The sequence below is a fragment of the Pyrgilauda ruficollis genome, unplaced genomic scaffold (genome assembly GCF_017590135.1).
Source record: "Pyrgilauda ruficollis isolate IOZ18807 unplaced genomic scaffold, ASM1759013v1 scaffold16, whole genome shotgun sequence".
Taxonomy (NCBI): Eukaryota; Metazoa; Chordata; class Aves; order Passeriformes; family Passeridae; genus Pyrgilauda; species Pyrgilauda ruficollis.
The window spans coordinates 5,778,684-5,798,114 of NW_024514764.1; the positions used below are offsets into that span (position 1 = coordinate 5,778,684).

General features: G+C 40.3%; 2 protein-coding genes across 4 annotated transcripts; one reads left to right on the forward strand and one right to left on the reverse strand.

Annotated features, from left to right (window-relative positions):
- Nucleotides 1-1,313: 1,313 nt before the first annotated feature.
- METTL9 (methyltransferase like 9) lies at nucleotides 1,314-19,125 on the reverse strand. Of its 3 annotated transcripts, none has more exons than XM_041462707.1 (5): nucleotides 18,674-19,125; nucleotides 15,011-15,201; nucleotides 12,572-12,781; nucleotides 11,923-12,107; nucleotides 1,314-2,043 (listed from the first exon to the last, which is right to left on the reverse strand). In XM_041462707.1, the coding sequence occupies exons 1-5, from the start codon at nucleotides 18,845-18,847 to the stop codon at nucleotides 1,841-1,843; spliced, it is 963 nt and encodes a 320-aa protein (XP_041318641.1). In that variant the 5' UTR covers nucleotides 18,848-19,125; the 3' UTR covers nucleotides 1,314-1,840. The 3 variants fall into 3 exon arrangements, with proteins under 3 accessions (XP_041318641.1, XP_041318640.1, XP_041318644.1); XM_041462706.1 differs by having other exon boundaries at nucleotides 1,314-2,046; XM_041462710.1 differs by lacking the exon at nucleotides 18,674-19,125 and adding an exon at nucleotides 18,192-18,530 and having other exon boundaries at nucleotides 1,314-2,046.
- On the forward strand, nucleotides 2,738-9,530 carry IGSF6 (immunoglobulin superfamily member 6). Its single transcript, XM_041462711.1, has 6 exons — nucleotides 2,738-2,858; nucleotides 4,435-4,785; nucleotides 5,702-5,808; nucleotides 6,855-6,908; nucleotides 7,495-7,578; nucleotides 8,728-9,530. Exons 1-6 carry the CDS (start codon nucleotides 2,792-2,794, stop codon nucleotides 8,764-8,766), a joined length of 702 nt encoding a protein of 233 aa, XP_041318645.1. The 5' UTR covers nucleotides 2,738-2,791; the 3' UTR covers nucleotides 8,767-9,530.
- Nucleotides 19,126-19,431: the final 306 nt, after the last annotated feature.

Below are 19,431 nucleotides of genomic sequence, written 5' to 3' on the forward strand. Positions count from 1 at the left end.
AGAAAATCATAAGAAAGGAAAAAAAAACCCTATTGTTTACATTGCACCTTCTGTTCCCAAATGTCTCAAAGCCATTACAAACTGAAATCCTCAGTGACAGGACTAAAAGATGAGAGGCATGAAATGCAGTCTCTTGTGTGATTTTTAACATATGGGATTAAAACACTTAAGTACCTTTGAAGAAGTTTGTCTTACTACATATTTGCTACCTTAGCTTGAATTAATGACACATTAAAAAACATTTTCCCACTACTGGAGGAGTACAAAATGAAGGTAGCAGAAGATAAATTAATGGATTCACTCCAGAGCATACATAGCTCATTTTCCCAACAGACAAATCTGATTGCACTACGTGCCAAAATGCAACAGCACATCCTGAAATGAGAATAACACTGAGTCTAAATTACTGTTGAGAAGTAATTTGAAATTTCAGCATCTTTGCCCTTGCCCCATACTACAGAATACTATTCCACAAAGATGACTTGCAACAAAAAGCTAAGAAATTGGCAGGAGAAATCATTAACCATCAGTTTGAGGTAAACTTAAAATGACATTGTTAAGCATCCTACCTGGCATAAAATCACCATTAATTATAAAAACCACAAAAAAAACCCACAACAGACAACTTTTTTAGACTTCAAAAGCAACAGAAATCAGTTCTTACTTTACTTACCTGAGGTTTCTCTGCTCTGTCACACTTGCAACCCAAGCACTGCAAGACATACACCTGCCAGGTCTGTACCACTTATGATGTCTCTTGTTTTAAAGAGAAGCTATATCCCAACTGGCAGAAATTATCCACTTAAACAGAAACAAGACTTGCTAAAATAAACAGCATTTATTTAGTGCTCTTGAAGAAAGGAAAATATCTCTAAGCTAGCTGAAATGAAAATATCTCAAGCTCCTACAGCCTGATCCTCACAGGCAGTTTGACTCAGAAAATTTGCAAGAAACTGCCTGCAACTTTTTAAAGCTGAAAACATTTGGCAACGACTTGCTTAGAGGGTTTGTTTTTAAAGCCATCAGTTTAAAGTGCAGTTTTGACAAGTTCTACTGTAACCCCTTTAGCTGGAAAATGGCAAATGCAAAAGCAATGAGGATTTATGAGGCTTTGACAGGGAAGAACATGAAGGAAACCCAACCAAGTGATACATTTTTTGTGCACTGTTATCCCATTAAAGAATAATTAAATGCTGTTTAAATAAATACAAGGTTGTGTTGCTACTGAAAGCTTGATTCTCAACACAAAGAGCAGTTGCTGCAGACAAGCATGGCTATGGTTACAGAAATGAACACAAAAGTTAATGCAAAAGTCATCTCAAAAAAGTTTATTAGCATGATTAAAAACGTGAAGAATGACAGTAAGAGAGAAAGTAACTTAGCATGGAATATTATCCATTTCAACAGTTTCATTCAACAAGGCTTGAACTGAATGGATAACTTTATTGCCAGATTTTGCTTGATTTCTTTCACAACAGTTCACACTGTATCAGTTTCACCATTATAAAGACTATTGCTTTTGTTTGGATATGATCCCTGTTGCAGGTAAGTATAAAAAATATCACCCATTGCTGCTGGATTGCAGAATGCAATGTTGGTTTAAGAGCTGGTAAAAAAGAAATACTCAGCTGAGGAGTCCATTTAAAAAACAACCTTTTTTTTCCCCCCACCTAATCACACTACAAAGAAATACATTATTATTTTGGCCTTTAAATTTCTTACATGGTATTTATTTAGCATGGCAATCCCAAAATTCCCTCCCTTTAAGTAACCATAAATCAAAATCCTCTTTCAGAGGCTGCTTCTTGGCTTAGATTGTGGAGCTTTACTTCACACAGGCTTACACTGGCTTGAGGACAAAGACAGCATCATCCAGCACGTAGTAGTCATTGTACATGTCACCTTCACAGAGGTAGGGCAGTCTGGTGAAAGCCTCAATGGCAAAACCAGCTTTACTGAAAACTTCTGGCAGGCTGTTCACCTGCTCTTCCCAAGTGTGCCCTTTGATTTCCAAAACTTCTGAGGGCTTTTCCCACTTGCCACCTACTGAAAAACAGAACAGCTTTGTTTCAATTATAAAGAAAACTTTATTGTGTGCTGTATTTTCCTACAGAAAGCATAATTACACTAATTATGTTCCATTCCACTACACACAGGAGGTTGCCACACCACTTACAGACCTGTTGCAAGATCAGTTCCAGTTTATCCCTGCTGTTCAAAAGCAGCTTCTTTAAGGTTACATTTTTAACTAGAAGTGCCAGGAGTGGCTAAAAGGTAACTGCCATTAGTGAGGCTGGTGACCAGCAGACAGGGACAGAGGTAATTACAGTAATTAGAGTCGGCAAGTTGAAAACTATGATTTGCTGTGAAGCTTTCACCAGCAGATCACCCACATCACAGTGGAGAGCTACTTTGTCCCTTCAGTAGTCACCTACCAGCTACTATCTGCTAAAGGCTGCTTAGGGTCATATAAAATTAAGAAGCTGATTAAGTAGCATGCTGGAAAATGTCTTGTTATTTGTTATATCAAATGAAATAATCTGAAGGATTATAGGCACAACTCTAAGGAATTCAAAATTTAATTCTTCACTCATTTTCCAAGTAATGTCATCCACAACAAACAAAGGCTTTCTGGTTTGGTCTGTACCTTTAAACAGTTTGCTAAATGCAGTAGTAAACACCCTTCTAAACAGGAAGTTCTACATCTTGTGATTAAGACAGTTCTGCAAATCCAAACATTTCCTAAGTTCCTCTTCCTTCAAGAAGATTCATTTCCACAGAGATACAAGAAATGGCATCTTTCAACAAATTTAAAAACGTGCTAATGTTGGCGTTTGACTGGATCCTGTATGGTGCTGGTAAGACTTTTAAAAAATTTCTTACATTTTCTCATTTAACAATAGTTAAACAAAACTGAGAATTTTGTGGTTATGATTTGCAGCACAGCTACAAAAGAAAAGCAGTGAAAAGTTTTGCTGAAAATCGGGTTAATTTCTGCTAGTGTCATACAACTTCCAAAGTACCCAACTGCTAGCAAATGCTTTTTTCTTCCAAAAGTCTGAAACGCTGCTGTAACCTATAATTTCTGGGTCAAATCCTGCTGCACTTCCCTGCTTGGAACACTCCAGCAACTGTGTTTGTTTGGATGGAGGGTTTGGGAAGTTCAGCAGGCAGCACCTATATGACCTGAGGCCACAGAGTTCTGCTCTGCAAGGACACCAGAGCCTGTGGATAAGGTGGAAAAGAGAAGGAGATCAGCTGCAGAAGCACAAGCTACTGCCTTTCACCACACAGGGTGCAAGTACACCCACAACTTACAATCTTCAGATTGCTGTAGTGCTGTGGAATGGCTCTGATATGGAGCTGGCACAGAATCAGTTTCACTTTATTCCTAAAGAAGTCACAGACACTGAATCTGATTGGATTTAGTGAGAAAAATGGTGAAGGGACAATGCTAATTGTTCACCGTGGACAGGTTTACAAACTGTGTCTCAGCAGTACACTAAGAGATGTCAATTTATTTATCTTCTAGTTTGTTATTTTCTGGCAAGCAGAAAAGGACGCTATTTAGGTATTACCTTTATTCTTGCTGCAATACCCTCAATGCCATAGTTTAAATAACTACACTATTTATTTGAATAAAATTAAATATATTAACACAGAATACACATGGATTTCAATAAGGATTTAGAAAATCTTCCAGACTAGTCATATTAAACCACACATTTTAGTTCCTTAATTAGAATGCTCTTCTCTGATTAACGTTGTTTTCTTTGCACATTTTTAAATGTCAGGACTAACAAGCACTATTATTCTTAGAAACCCAGAGTCAATATATGTGATGAAGTGGAAGAATATCTAGGAACTATTGTAAATTCTAATCAATGTTATGAAGTCACTAAATTATAAATGTCTTGATTTATGACATTTCCACTGCCCTGCCTTCAGCTTGTCTGGCTTGACTCAGACCAGGAACAGTGGAGGAGAGAGAAAGCCCTACAGAACTGCTCCACTGAGCAACTGCACTTACACCACACAACACCCACCCCCACTGGCCAGTACCCCCACAAACATGCAGCACTAAATCTCAGGCTAGAAACGGCACCAAGTATTCTTCTGGTCTTCTCCAGTGCCAAAGGAAACATTCACATTGCTTTGGATCTATCAATCTTCCCTGTTTTATCACAAAACAGAAAGGCAAGCATATCACCCTGTAGATAAAAGTGTTAAATGAGCACATGTGCAAGCTGTAGGAACTGTCTAAAAACAAAGTTCGCTGAAAACAACCTTAGTAATTTCAAGTTTGAAACACAGTTGGTTTCTTCCTTTCCTCCCACCTTTCCTTGAATTAACCAAAAGTAGTTGTTTTTTCTTTTGAGACTGTACCAGGCTTTTTAGCTGTCCTTCACATCACCAAGTGTTCCTTCCCAACAGGTGTTGCAGGTCACTGCCGAGTCGCTGTAACACAGCCCAGGTTTCAGCAAGCTGACCCCTCCATGAACAACGTGTCCCTAACATGCTCCTTCTCTGCCTCTGGATGCTCCTCGTCCCCACCTGAAGTTCTGTGGTTTCGTTTTTTAACTAATACACATCAGGATTTGTGTACTCCTGGATGCACAGATCATCAGAAGTATAAAGTACATTCATCAGGAAATAACATCTTACTTCAGATAAAAGATCTGACTGTAAATGACAGCGCTGTTTATATCTGTGGAATAGCATTTTCAGACTCAGATTCACCCCTTTCTAAACAAACAGGAGATGGAACAGTACTAACAGTAACAGGTCAGTTGATTATTCTTTCTTAATGAAGCATCTTAGAAGAAATAAATATCTTTGCTAAATACTCTCTTGATTTATACTTTCAAGAATGACATTTAAGATGGAAATACCAACAAACCCATTAGGAGTAGTATGGCTATATTAAGATGTTATTAGTAAAACCAGAGGGATTCCACAAATAAGCACCTCAACCTCATTTGCTAATTAGGCTGTTCTGTCATGTGATAAAGATGATTCTAGAATTCTACAAAAGAAAGAAGTTTTGCACTTATGCTGTCTAACCACACTCTACATCCTCTTACAGAAAGACTTTTGTGGCTGTCAGAAAGAAATATCTACTAGAAAATGGGAAGTAGAGAAACTAACATTTAGTAGAAGTTGCCAAGAGAGTGCAGGGCCTCAGACCTGGGGATTCACACTACCAGCCTGAGAAAAATGCTCCAAACCTTTGTATCACTTGCCTCTAGTGAAGAGAGTGATGAAACTTCAGGAACTACATTTCAGTTTCACATGCCTAAAACAGAAAAAGAAAAAAAAAAAAAAAACAAACCCAGAAACACTCAGCTGGATTATTACTTTCTTTATATTCCTTCCTTCCTCTAATTCCATTTCTGAACAGAAGTCTATGAGCTTTATTCAGATATACCTTTACAGGAGCAGAACACTGGATACCATTCTCTCTCTATCCCTAAAGGAAAGGTTTGTAATCAAAACTAACAGGTCTCCATTGTCCTCACAAACATATGAGTGAACAAAAGGAAATTGATCTCACTAAGGAATTTAGAATGAAAATTACCCAGAAAAATACTGATAGTATATTTTTTTTAATTCCTCAGAGAAAGGGAGCTGGAATGCAGAGTCTTAAAAAAATTAAGTGAATCAGAACTGCTCTTTATTCTAACACTCATTTTTAATAAAGGATCAGGCAAGCAGCTCAGCAATGGAAAACTCATCTCCATGATCATCGCCTCGTCCTTACTGTTCCTGTACAGCTCTGCTGTGCTCATTTCCTTTGTGGTCTACAAGGTAGGCTCAGAGTGATTTTCTGGTTTTGTTCATTTTGTAAATCAATGCAGTTTTCACATCTCCATCAAGGGAATAAAAACACATTTCTAGCTTTCATAACTATTATATTTAGGTTTTAAAGAGAGGTTGGTTGAAGTCCATGTGCTGCACACACACATCTGTGAACTCCTGCATGGCACATACCTGGACTCTCAACAGCAACCACATTTTCTTTTTTCAGTAAAGTGTCTAAAATAAAAGGTATTCTGAAGTTAAAATTGTCCTAAGAGTATAAATTTCCAGTAAAATGATTTAAATTCAGATCAAAATATTTATGAGCTGCAGTAAAGTTACTGCAAACTGACCTTGCTTGTCTACTGACTCTCTTCATACATGTACAGAAGAGAGACCTTGGTAAAATTTAAAAATATCAGAGACTTGGAAGAAGTTTTATGCTTACAGAAACAAACCCATTAAAATGCACATGGTTAAAAGCTATGTAATTATTGTTGGTTTTTTTTTTTTTTAATCTAGAACAAAATTTGTGTTTAGATAAAAACAAACAGAGCTACAACAGGAATCTTTACATGATAATGAGACTTTGACAGGAGAATCAGGACTTCACAGTCCTTACTGGTATGATATGGTAAAATGACTCTTTCCTGTAGTGACTACTGTCTAAGCATAAAGACAAGACTGGCTTTTTCATTTTTGTTTTTCTTTAGAAGTGAAGGTACAGAGTGAAGAGTACAGTGGGAAAAATTAAACAAGCCTTCTTCAGGGGAAAAAGTAGATCTGTGATGCCATTGGTTTATTTTTGAGAATTAAGTAGTGTTTCAAGCAGGTCCCACTGTGCTCAAAGCAAAAACACTTGCAGTAACTACTACCAGAAGTTGAAAAAGGCTTCACACATGTGAAAACCTCCCTGATTTTTCCAATGGTATAAGCTGATCTAGTGAAACACTTACCTACAAACTGACACTGCAAAAGGGCAACAATTTTAACTACTCTGCTAACTTCTCATCTTATATTTTAATTGCTTTTTCATTTATTTTCTCTCCCTCCAGTTAAAACCAAAGCTGCTAAAGAAAAGTGGAAAAGACCGAACAACAGAGAACTGTGTATGTTACCATGCTATTTGCTTTGTCTGTGATTCAGAGCTGCTGCTTCTTGTCTTTTTGAAGTATATTGGGCATCAAATTTGTAATTAACTGATGATTCCATTAAAGAGACATTCTGAGCTGCTAAGGCTTCACTTTAGATTTGTACAGAATTAGTTATCAATTTATATGCAACTAATTTTAACAAATCAAGTAATTTAACACACTGGATGCATGGTAAAGATAATTTCTGTAAAGGTCATCTCTAACACACTCTTTCCTTTAGGTTTTAAGCAAATTTTGTTCAAACTTGTGACAATAACAGATTTTGCTATTAATTAACAACAACGTCCACCACTACATATCCTTGCATAAAAATCAGAAGCCATGCATTTAAAGAGCCATTAAAGAAGGTGTATATGTTAGGTAATGAAATAAAAATGCAATTAAAAAACCTTCTGCTTGCCAAACTGCATGTTTTTAAAATGTTACTTAGTAACAATCCAAAACACATATCCAGGTAAAAAACCTAAATTAGAAGGTAGGAAAAGATGTTTCCTCCAACTCAAAATGTTGCACTGAACCAAATATTTTAAATTATTTGCAGAAAATAAACAGCGGCCGGAAAGTTTTTCAAGCAATTGCTCAAGAACTTCAAAAGCAGAGATTTGCTCAACACTGCCAACAGCCTGTGAGTATCCACCCACCAATACCTAAATTTATAGGCAAAAACAGAAAATGAAAGGTTTTAGGAGTTTAATGTATCTATTTGCTTTAAAGTTGATAGAGACGTAAAAAAAGTATTCTGAATGACAGACAAGGACATTATAAAGCATTCTAAATGGCCATATGCATACAATTACGTATATATTTATACATAGTTATACATGTGTGTGTATACACACACCCCCCCTCCCCCCGCCTTTTTAAATGAATGCTTGTACATTTAAAATTAGAACTGCCATAAATTAGTATTTTGCCAAGCAGAGGTCTGGTTCTGTACTGTCTGGTAAAATGCCTGGAGCTATTAAGAGGTTATGTTTGAAAAGTACTGCTTTTTCAGCTCCTCTTGCTCCCTTAACCCAGAGTAGGGGATAGAAACATAAAACTATTATAAAAGCCCTGTAATATATTTAAAGGTATTTCCCTTCCTGCAGCACACAGACTCACAGACTAAGTATTCAACATCACTGGGTAAAGCCACACAACTTATTTTATCATTCTAAATTTATGCCATTAAGTCTTATATGACAATAATTTTACACAGGCCATGTAAATTATTTAAAAAAAAACCCAATAAACAAAACCAAACCACACAACTTTAGAAAACACATATTTGCAAGCAAAGAAAATTGCTTCAAAACCTTGCTTCAGAAATCTTGTTTCTCTTGAGAAACAATGTTAATCCTTTCCTATTCTGAGCACAGAGATCATTCAGAGATGCAAGGAGGAACCAAACGACACATAGACCAAAGTCAAACACTTCTCCTATATACATTGCACTTCATTTATTTCCATACAGCTCCAATCATTTTCCTCTGTAATTACCCCTTTAAAGCCTTCCAGTCCCTGCTGACATGACCTGGTCCTTGGTTTGACCATCAGATATGAAAATATGGGCCATGTTTTACTGCCCCTGTGCTCCCTGGAGATTAGGAAAAGTCAACAGGACAAGAAACATGTTCTGAAGACTGTAGATACCACATGGACAAAAACAACTGGATAAGAGGGGAGAAAGGATTTTACTGAAACACTAAGGGGATGGAGTTTACCTCAAAAAAGAAATTCTGCCTTTATTAGAAAAAAAATCACCTCAATAACAAAACACTTCTGTCCCTAGGATGATTTGGAAGATGACACTGTGTATCAGAACAGATGAGCACATGCAGCACTTCAGATTTGTTCAACTCTGCATGCAAAGGAGCAGGTGAGGAAGTTAAGCTTCTTCACAGACTTCCTTTGCTTTAAAGGAAGAGGAGAAAATCTTGCAGGGCAGTGTTCTTCGGGACTATTTTCTAAACAGATCACCAGAACCAAGTGCATTGTACCTTACATCTGTGTTACATATTCCATTTTCCATTTCCAAGAACCCAGGGAAAAGACTTCATCTTTGTAAGATAACTGCTGATGTTTCATAAAAGTTTCCTTTTTTAGTTTAGATTTAATTCTGTCTTCTTTTTTTCTCTTTACATAAACTTTTATGTAATCCTGTCACACGAAACAGAATGTGAAAAATGTTTGACAATTGACAGCAACAGAAAATAAACTTGTTTCATGGGTGAAATTCTGGATTTGCTCATGCTAATGGGGTAATTATTGATGTAACATCTACAAACCAACAGTAAATGAGCCTTAGAACAGTTTAAACAGAGCAAAACCTATGTATTAGACAGGCAAGTAGAAAAAAACTGACAATATAAACACATGCACTATCCTGGAAAATCTCATTTGGGATGGGAGCGTCTTCCAAACCTATTTAGGAAAGTAACTGTCATTGTGAAAACATTGCTCCTCCAATACTAAAATCACCTGCTAGGCAGACAACTCCCATCTCCCAGTCCCACCACCCCAAGTCAGGAACACCTGGAGCACCACATTTTGCTTTACAGACCTGTTCAACATGGATACAAGCACAAAAAAGAACTACATTATCCAGTATACTTTTTTTAAAGTACCTTTTTCAGCAGTTACTACCTAGCCAATCTGCAAAATCAGCACTTTTACAAGGTACCTGTTGGTATCAGGCATTTTCCCTTCTAAAGAACAGCTGCATCTTTTATCATAATTTAAATAAAGCAAGCCTTTGTTTAACAAATCAAGTGGCATTTCTTACTTCTGCAAGATGAGAACTGACAACTGAGACAAAGCAAGGGTCCATCTTAAGGGTCCAGCTCAATTAATAGTATTTCAGGAGGACAGAATACACACCTTTGCCTTCTCATCCCTGTCAATCCATTACAAGGATATGAACACATTCAACAAGGAAATTTCACACTTCCAGACTCCCAGTGTTCACTACTTCTGAAATATGGCGTAACATTTTTATTTTAGAGAAACTTACACCAGTCCAGTCATGTATTATCCAATAGTGACTTTTTCTGTCTGTATTTGGAAATACAAAGGATTCTTATATGACTCTGTGAGACACCTATTAAAAATGAAGTTGTGGCAATACTTGCTCTTAGTGACTGGTCTGATACCTGATGATTCATCAGGCTCTCCTGCCAAACTCACACACCTGCAGTAACTGCATTCCTGGTTGTTCTGCACGTTGAAAAAAGACTGAAAAGCCCCAGAGAGAATTTAAGACTGAGCTCCTCTGGACTCTAGGTGTCACTGTCATGCCACAAACGGTGAGCACAGACCTGTATTTTCTTCTCCACCTTGCTTTGTTCTCTTAGAGCAGGTTTTATGTTATTCACATAGACAGCTTCTACCGTTACCATCTCATTAGACTGCATGTAATAACCTATATATCTCACTTTGACTAAAATAATTTATCCATCACTGGATCAAACACCTTACCTGTCCCAATGCTTTTCCATTTGTTCTCTCTCTACAAAATAAAAAAGTTTCACTACATGGGTCCAAGCTGCTTTTAATGAGCTGCTATAAGAAGTTACTTGAGCTGTGGAATGTTCTCCTCTTTGAATGTTCCAAGCAGAATTTTGTTATATATGAAACATATGTATATATCTATTTTTAAAATACATCATGTAGAACAGCTGAATGAAAATACTGAAATTCTAAAATGGCTTTTGCATCATGAAGACAGTCTGGCAGCTAATTGTCTGTTTCTTTAGCCCACAGTTAAACTGATCTTTAGTGGGAAAGCTATAACTTTTGTGTGTGCTAACCTGCACTGTTAACAGTTTATATGGGTCTGTATCCATAATTGTGGCAAATAGTGGAAAAGGATTTCTACAAGGCAAAGCCACATTGTTCCACGTTATAGGAACAATAAGTTGTAACCAAATATGCTTGAAATACTTTACAGATGCCTAAGTCAAACACCAAATCTAATTTAAGACACACTACTTTTCAAAACAGTTACAAAGTTACAAGCTCAAATACTGTATTATAAGTAATTCTTCACCTGATGGCATTACTTCTTATACTTATTTTTTCCCTTTTCCCATCAAAATAACACTAGCATGCAAAAAGAGAAGTCCAGATTCAGTTTGATGCATTTGTGATTGCTAGAACATGATTAGTTCTGTATTTTTCTGGGCATCCATGCCTTCCCACAGAAAAGTCTTAACACTCAAGGAGAACCAGAACAATGACTGATGAACATCAGCCTCCTGGAATTCAAACCACCTTCAGGGTGCTTCAACCTGAATCCACAATCACAGGCATGTAAAAAGGTTTCTAGTCTCTTTAGAAGTTTAGTCATAAGGACAGATTCATCTGAAAATCTCTCATATATTTCTTTTAAATCCGAGTAGGGTAAATAATTGAGTTTTGGCACTGAATTTTACTTTTTTATTCCTGTTACTAGTACAATGCAAATTCATACAATATTAATAGTGGTTGATACTTCGTATTTGTAGGGGTCCATATTTTACTTTGAGACCTCATGCTGGAAAGTGAGTTATCTTTCTATGGATTTTTAGGTGGGATTCATCTGGAACACTTGAAACAGCTTGACTTGAATGTCTCTATTCAGCAGTAGACAGTTCTGGTGGTTTTGCTCAACTGGTCACTAGAGACAGCTGGGGCAAAAGGCCTTAATCAGAGACCAGTCTTTCCAAGTTGCTCCAACACAGCTGAAATGTGGTAACTTGCAGAACAGGACCTGTACTTCAGTATTTGAGTTTTTGTTGGTGTCAACAATGTATTCTGTGGAGTTAACAAAACAGCTTACATCACGTAGCCTACTTACCTATGATTTCATACTTCTGAACATGCCCTCTACTAGTTATGAGTAAAAAATCAAATACAAACATGTCTTATGAAACATTTAATCTGGGGACACTGGATCATACAAATATTTTCTTTACCTGCCTAAACAGCCGTTAATCTGTGCACTTACCATTTTCCACATAGGGGTGAAATGGCAGAACCAGTGCTAGGATGACTCTGCCTCTGGTTGGCTCCAGTACACTTCTAATATCTTTTAATACAGTCAGTGGTTGATCACAGCGATCCAGCAAATTCAAGCAGCTGATAACATCATACTGAAATCCTGTGTTTTGCCATTCATTTACACCAAGCACCCTGTGAAAGGAAAGAGAAAGAGACACAATCTGTTAAATAAAAACAAGCTGATTTCAGACAGAACTACTGAAGAGAAAAATTCCCTGTGGACGTGTTGATAGTGCAGGTAAGGTCAACCATTTAGAGAAGAGACAGACATGATCCCTTCTGGTCTTTTGGAAAAAGAAACTAAATCAATGATCAGCATGGCTGCATGTCCAGCCCTATGAACCTTTATACAGTCTGATAAACATCAGGTAATAAAGGAGACAAGAAACCAACAGTGGTAAGAGGGATCATCACTTGTCCTTGTTTTTCTGCTTTTGTACAGGCTAACCTTTTCCATAACAATCAAACAATAAAGGAATTGACTGAAAATCCTGAACATTCATTAAATCACAAATAGATTACTTGCTGTAATGTTCATTAAATCACAAATAAATTACTTGCTGATATAAAGGATGTAGGAATTATTGAGTCGATACCTGTATTTCTTCTTCTGAAGCTGCCATATCATCGTTTCAGACAATTCAGTGGCATAGATTTCTTCAAAGTGAGGACTCATGACTTTAGTGACTTCTCCATCTCCAGCTCCTAAATCGAGAAGTCTGTGGGATTTCCATTCAGGATTTATTTTAAGCAGTCTTTGAAATTGTTCTGGGGAAAACACAAACATGGAGCCCCTTCCCAGCAGCCTAAAATGTAAAAACAAGAAATGACCAATTTAGTACGAATTTTAATAGGACAGGCAGTCAAGAAATTTAGAATGTGCTTTGGCAGGAACCAGTTATACATAATAGTAGACAAGGTGCTCAGATAAATCCAGTTCAACTTGCCTTGCACTTGTAAGAGATCAAACACAGAGCCACATGCAGTTACAGTGGTTAAGACTCCAGAAGGAATTTGATTAGGTAAGGAAGAGCTCATGGGGTGCAGCTCAAGAAAATGATTGCACTAAAAAATAATTAAAAAAAAAAATAAAGAAGGGGAAGAAAAAGAGTAGGAAAGATAAAGACTGAACCTTATTTGTCACATCTGCAGATTTGAATCTCTGCTACCTACCTTAAAAAAACCAACAGGATGAAATAACAGAAGAAATAAAATGGCTGCAGACACAGAAGTATGCACAATGAATGAGGAATAGGATGTGGAATGAGGAGGGAAGACAGAAAACAGATTTAAAGAAAGCATGGGGGTAACGCTGCTGGAGGGACAAAAGAGGTTTTTTTAATTCTAGGTTACAATGGCTTTTGCTGCTATGTGCAGATCCTGCATTCAACATGAAAAGCTGTGGAACAGAAAATAGACAACTCATTAAGGAATTGGGTAGAGGTGACAGTTGGATTCCTTATGGATCAAGTCAATGCCATACCCGCCCATAACTGTTTGAAGACTACACAGTGACACATTTCAGCTGTCATAGCAGAATTCAGTGATGAAAGTTAGAAGAACAGGCAGAGGGAGAAGAACTGGTCACTAATAGACTGCAGGTAGATAAATACTATTCTTTAAACTCCTGTTGGATAGCAGGTTAATCTTAAAGGTTAATCTTAAAGACAATGAACAGGAAAAAAAAAAAGCAAACAAGAAAAAAGGTAAACAGAGACAAAAAGACTCAAAGAATAAAAAATGTGAAAAGGAGCTGGCCTAGGAAAGACTGACTACTAAAACCCAAGGAAACAAAAAGGACAGAGTATACAAAGTCATAGAGAAGAAACTAAGCAGGATATCAAATGTATAAAAATAAACAGACTACATCCAATTTAAGTAGAGCCCCCTTGCAGCACACATGTGTCAGTCCACACTGTATAATTGGCTCATAGCTATTATTCCTAACAGCATTATGAGGTGTTATTCAAAGCCCTGAAGAGCCTTTGAAAAAAAAATGGAAGAGAAAGGAAGAAGAGACCAAAGGAACCTTTATATAAAGCTACACATAACTAAGAACACCACAGGGAAGCTCATAAAGTCATCTGAGTAGAAAATAAGGAAAAAGACTATTTTTCTAGCCCCAGTAGACCGCTCCTATTTTGTATCAGACTGTGCAGAAGTATGTAGCAGGTGCAGAGGTGGGGATACTGGAGAAATTGGCTAATGTAAAAAAAATGCATTTTTCATAAGGTCAAAGCTGGTAAGCTGTTAAATGTGTCTGAATGGGGTAAGGTGAGCAAAAAAGAACCCTGCCTTGTTTGAAAAAAACACCAAATCACCCTTGAACAGCCAAACTCCCCTGCAACTGATGCAATAAGAATTGAAGAATGCTGTTTTATCAACTTATGTTTTCCTGCTTTGCTGATGGTTCATCAGTTAAACATGCTCCTGAAGTGATCTTGAAGTTCCAGTGCAGCTTACACACAAATTGAGGTGAAATTGTTTTAGAGAATAAGAGAAAGGACAATACTCCACATTTATGTTACCAAACACAGCACTTGGGCAACTGTGCAGTGTTTAGAAATGTGCCATGATTTGCTGTGGACAGGCAAACACTCTCCAGTAGGAAGAGTTTTAGGTACAATACAGAACAGTCTGGATACAGCCACCAGGACAATCACAACAGTAAATGATACAAATGTGGCAGTAGGCAAAGGGCAAAGTGAGAGGGGGGAAGAAAGCTGAGGGAAGAGACATAAAGAACACTCTCTTAGAAGAAAATTAACACAAGTAATTGTTATAAAATGCAATTAGAATCCTCTGAGTGCCCTGTATTAATTGCAATTACCTCCTCTGTCCCCCCATACTGGAAATGGTGTTCACCAGTTAAGAGGGCTGGGAATGATGAACACAGGAGGACATTTCACATCTGACAGAGCAGCAAAGGGAAATTACACGTTTTGACAAGCTGGCAGATCAAGGGGAGGGCTGAACACATGAAAACTTTAAATCCAACCTGTATTTAGCTTACCCAAGATCAACTTTTCACTTACCCATTGATAGATGTTCTAGACATAAAAAGGCTAAAAATAGAGGACACAAAAGAGTGATAGAGCTGGATAAACAGCCAGCCTGACTTCTCAATGCTGTTGTTTAAGAAGATCTGTGTTCCTTGGTCAAGGTAACTCTGGACAAAAATAGGCTGAAGGGATTCAGACAACTGTTCAGTGTTGCAGACATACCACTAGAGAAAGAGATAAAGGATCATTTTAAAAGTTCAGCAATGTAAACCCAGAAGTAGTCAAAATTAATACATACAAAACTATTACCCATTTCCATAAATACAAAAATTTATCTTTTCCTACAGTCTTTCCAACAAACTTAGAATTGTAACAAAGTGAGGACTGATTACTTGCTAAGAAATAGTGTTTTTAGTTTTTGCCTTAATTATTACCCTGTACTTGGAAGATATCTACAGGTAAATTCCCTAGAAAGCCAACATAGGTCCTCTATGCAAAAGTTATATTAAAAATATTTAGATTTCTTTCTAATGAAGAACATCACCATTATTTTTCACTTGCCTATACTTACATGGAGTTAGTGCCAGTCCTTCTCATAAAATGCCATTGTGTCTATTTTCTACCATTAAGAATTATTCTCTACAGCCAACACCCTCTCATCTCCCCCGTAAATCTTGCAATAATATTCCTTAATCTGGCTGCATGTGTTCATTGTGCAGATAGAGAGCTTTAAGTATCCTAAAGTGAGATGCAGAGTTTTAGCAGAATCTTGCAAAAAATGCACACAGAAGGACAGAAACTGTCAGCTGGGGTAACTCCCCAAAGATTTAACACACATGTGCTCAGACCCTGATCCCATCACATTTGTCTGCCTTGTTGGGAGAGGAACATTCACTCAAGGTTTACACAGAATTCAGCACAGTGGAACTGGCAGTCATCACTGGAATGGGACAGGATTCTGACTGCAGTGTGTGCAGCTTCCCAGCAAGCAGAGGGGAGTACACAATGCTCCAGGGCCCCTGTGCCAGATCCGTGAGCACGGGCTCCATCAAACACTGGCCCAAAGCAGAGAGGGAAGACCCCAAGACCCCTCAGCTGAGCAGCAAACGTGCTGCTGAGGTTTGAAAACCTCCTGCACAACGGGTGCATTGCTGGCACACTCAGGCTCTCAGCTGTACTTCCAAACACTCTGGTGGGTAGAACGAGTGAGTGATCCTTTCCTCTGAAACACAGACTCTGAGCCTGGCACAGGGATCCCCAAAACTGCTGATCCACCACTTCAGGTCTCTTCTCACTGCAGCCCAGCACTTGTTCAATAAATCAGCATAGGGCAGTGATTCCCAAAAGGAATCCTTAGTGGCTCCTGAAAAACCACGAAAGCTTGTGTACTTTGTCCATTCATTCAGAGTGTGGCAGAAGCAAATGATCCCAAGGAGCTGAGGAGCAGGCTGGGATGCGTCAGGTTCACTCACAAGGAGTGGCTCAGATGATTTGCCTTTTGCAATGTGCTGCCAGTTTCAATCCAGAAGAAAACCTTTTCAAAGCCTTGGGAAAGAGAGGTTTTGTTCCATAAGCAGCATGACTACACCTGAGCTCATACACCTTGGGGTTCTGCACTGAACTCTCACCTGCAGATCCACTGAAAAACAACAGTCCTACAATTCTTGTCTTTAAGACTTTGAAATATTGACATAATAACTGGCAGAAGGATGATGGTGACAACTTAACAAAAGCTTGTTTCCAAAAATTAGATGTTGTTCAGAGATGTCTAATTTCTTCTTCTCAATATGGTTTAGTGGGTATGGTGGTATTTGGTGAAAGAACTTGATGATCTTGGAGCTCTTTTTTAACCTTAATGATTCAATGATTCTATGATCTCTCATGGTTAATCTTGCCAATTAGGTTATTGACAACTACCTATATAACACTGGTGAATAACAAAGTTCTAACACATTATAAGAGAAAAAAACAAAACCCCCAAAACCCCAATCTAAATTGCAAATGAAAAAAAACCAAAACCAATGGTGAAAACCAGCTTAATTCCAGAATTACTTCCTCAGAACAGAAACTGCTTTTGTTTTCCTCCACATACAACATATGAAAGGTCACTAGTTATGTGACAGTGTGTGTCAATCTCTTATATATTTTCAGATTATTGTGCTCAGACCTTTGTTACAACAAAAATTACAAACATTGCAACTCTTGCCTAATATTAGTAAAAGAATGAAAGACTTATTTAATTTACATAAAACTAGTTAAGTCAGTAAAACTGCAGAGAGTCAAAGTACCAGCAGTCCTGCTGTACCATGCAAAGTACCATGCAACCCTTGCTTACCCCACAAACTCAGTAACCATAAATCTTACTGAATGTATTAAATAATCAATATCTACATTTAAAATCCTGATCAAATAAAATAGAGATGAGGATTATCTACTGCAGACCATCTACCTGTGAATTACACAGGCACCTTCACAACACATTTCCCTGACTTGTCCTTCTGCTACAGCTTTAACAACACAAAAGACTTTCAGATTTTCTTTGTTCACCAGAAGGAAGTTCTTCCTGTAAAATGAATTCTGCTTCTCTTTGTACTTATGTCCTGAATGATACCAACAGCAGACCTCAAGCACTAAATTCCAGGGATACATCCACACAACGAGATTCTGGATGCCTACCCAGAGCACTAAGAAGGCTGCAGAAATGGATCAGCAGGAAGAATTATGGTCTTCCTTTGTACAGCAGTCCTCAAGTGCTTATACTACATCTTCTTCGTTAGCTCGCTTCTGCATATTTAACCTAGATTAAGCTGCCAGCTTCCTTCTGCACTAAGACTTTTTATTAGCCCTTCTAACTCCTGTCAGATTTTCAGCAGCATTTCGCCAAAACACAGTGCGGATCTGAACACACTCCAAATGAAATCTATCACACAACCACTGCAGTGCAAGGGCACGGCCCCGAACTTCTCCACAAGGTGCCGACCCCCGCGGCCACACTGCCCAAACACAGCACTAACCTTTCATCGCAGCCGGATCACATTGCAACAACTCATTCCTAGCCTGCCACCTCCTACTGCTCCAAGGCCTCTGTGGGAGTCTCAGCTCCCCACTTTTTTTTTTTGTTTTCCTCTAGATGCAGCGGTACTAATTACAAACATCTCTGTGATTACAAACCCACCACCTGCAAACTTCCCTGGAGCGCTCTCACGGGGCTCACCGGACAAACGGGGGTGCGCGTTGAAAAAACCGGGGTGCACATCCAGAACCCGGGGGGTGCACGTCAAGAACCCGGGGTGCACATCCAGAACGCGGGGCGCCCCTCTCCCGGGAGCAGCTCCGGCCCCGGCCCGCTCCGGGTGCGGGACGGGCGCTGCTCCCCCCGCCGGTACCGCCGGGCTCGCCGCGATCCCCCCGCGGCGCCCCCGAGCCCGCAGCCCCGGCAGCGCTCCGCGGCGCGTTCCGCAGCGAGGGCGCACGGCAACTTTCTCACCGCAGGACAGAGCGGTTCCCTCTCTTTGTCTGCGCTGCCCGGCCCGCTGCCCCCTCAGCCCGCACCCGGGTTCCCGCTCCTCCCGCCGATCCCTGCCCGGCGGAGCTCCCCGGGGGCGGGGGGTCCCCGTGCCGCCCCCGCCGCCCAGCCCGGCACGATGAGGGAAGGGAAGGGAGGGGCGGGCAGCGCGGCCGCCGCCGGGGCTGTACCTGGTGGTTCTCCCTGGCGCCCGGGGCTGGCTGGCGGTGGCTGCCCATCATATTCACGTAGAGGGACCTGGATAAAGGGCTCCGCAGGTACCGGGCCGGGCCAGCCCACATCGTCCTCCTCAGCACCCACAGAAGCAGGGTGTAGCAGCCCAGCCAGCACAGCCACAGTCTCATGGGGAAGGGGCGCGATCAGCCCCGCGCGCCGCCGCCGCCCCCCCGCTCCATGGCAGCGGCGGCTCCGCTCGGGGCCCGCGCACAAGCTCCGGGCGGAACGCGCCGCCGCGGCAGCGGGGCCCGCCCGGACGTCTTCGCTGCGACACGCCGGGGCCTGGCGCGCACACCCGCTCCCTCCCTCTCCCTCGCCAATGGCCGGGCGGGGCCGCGCTGCGTTCGAACTGGAGCGGGGCCGGGCAGGGCGGGCTGGCGGCAGCTCGGCCGGGCCCCTCGGCCGGGCTCCTCCTTCGTCCCCGCCCCGGGCCGGCGGGCGGGCGGAGGCCGCCTCGGCGGCGCTGGCGCACGTGCTCGGTGCCGCCCTGCCAGCCGCGCGTGCGCAGAGCGGCGCGGGCCGAGCCCTCAGAGCGGGTCTGATGGCGGCGCTCGGCCCTTCGTGTCATCGGGAGGGTGGCACTGGCAGCCAGAGCCCTCTGGGATCCTGCCTTTTACCTGGAACCTCCTCTGATCAAGCACTGATCACATCCAACCTTGCTTATGCTGGGAAATCAGCAAAACCAGAGCAACGGCAGATTATTGCCAGAGGA

What these genes read in the sequence shown, in the direction of transcription:
- IGSF6 (XM_041462711.1), top strand. Translation starts at nt 2,792, where the DNA reads ATGGCATCTTTCAACAAATTTAAAAACGTGCTAATGTTGGCGTTTGAC. An exon ending in ACCGAACAACAGAGAACTGT is followed by an intron (nt 6,909 to 7,494) that starts GTATGTTACCAT and finishes AATTATTTGCAG; the next exon opens with AAAATAAACAGCGGCCGGAA. An exon ending in CTCAACACTGCCAACAGCCT is followed by an intron (nt 7,579 to 8,727) that starts GTGAGTATCCAC and finishes TTCTGTCCCTAG; the next exon opens with GATGATTTGGAAGATGACAC.
- METTL9 (XM_041462706.1), bottom strand. Translation starts at nt 18,847, where the DNA reads ATGAGACTGTGGCTGTGCTGGCTGGGCTGCTACACCCTGCTTCTGTGG. An exon ending in GCGCCAGGGAGAACCACCAG is followed by an intron (nt 15,202 to 18,673) that starts GTACAGCCCCGG and finishes CTCTTTCTCTAG; the next exon opens with TGGTATGTCTGCAACACTGA. An exon ending in TCACCCCTATGTGGAAAATG is followed by an intron (nt 2,047 to 11,922) that starts GTAAGTGCACAG and finishes TCTGTTTTTCAG; the next exon opens with TAGGTGGCAAGTGGGAAAAG.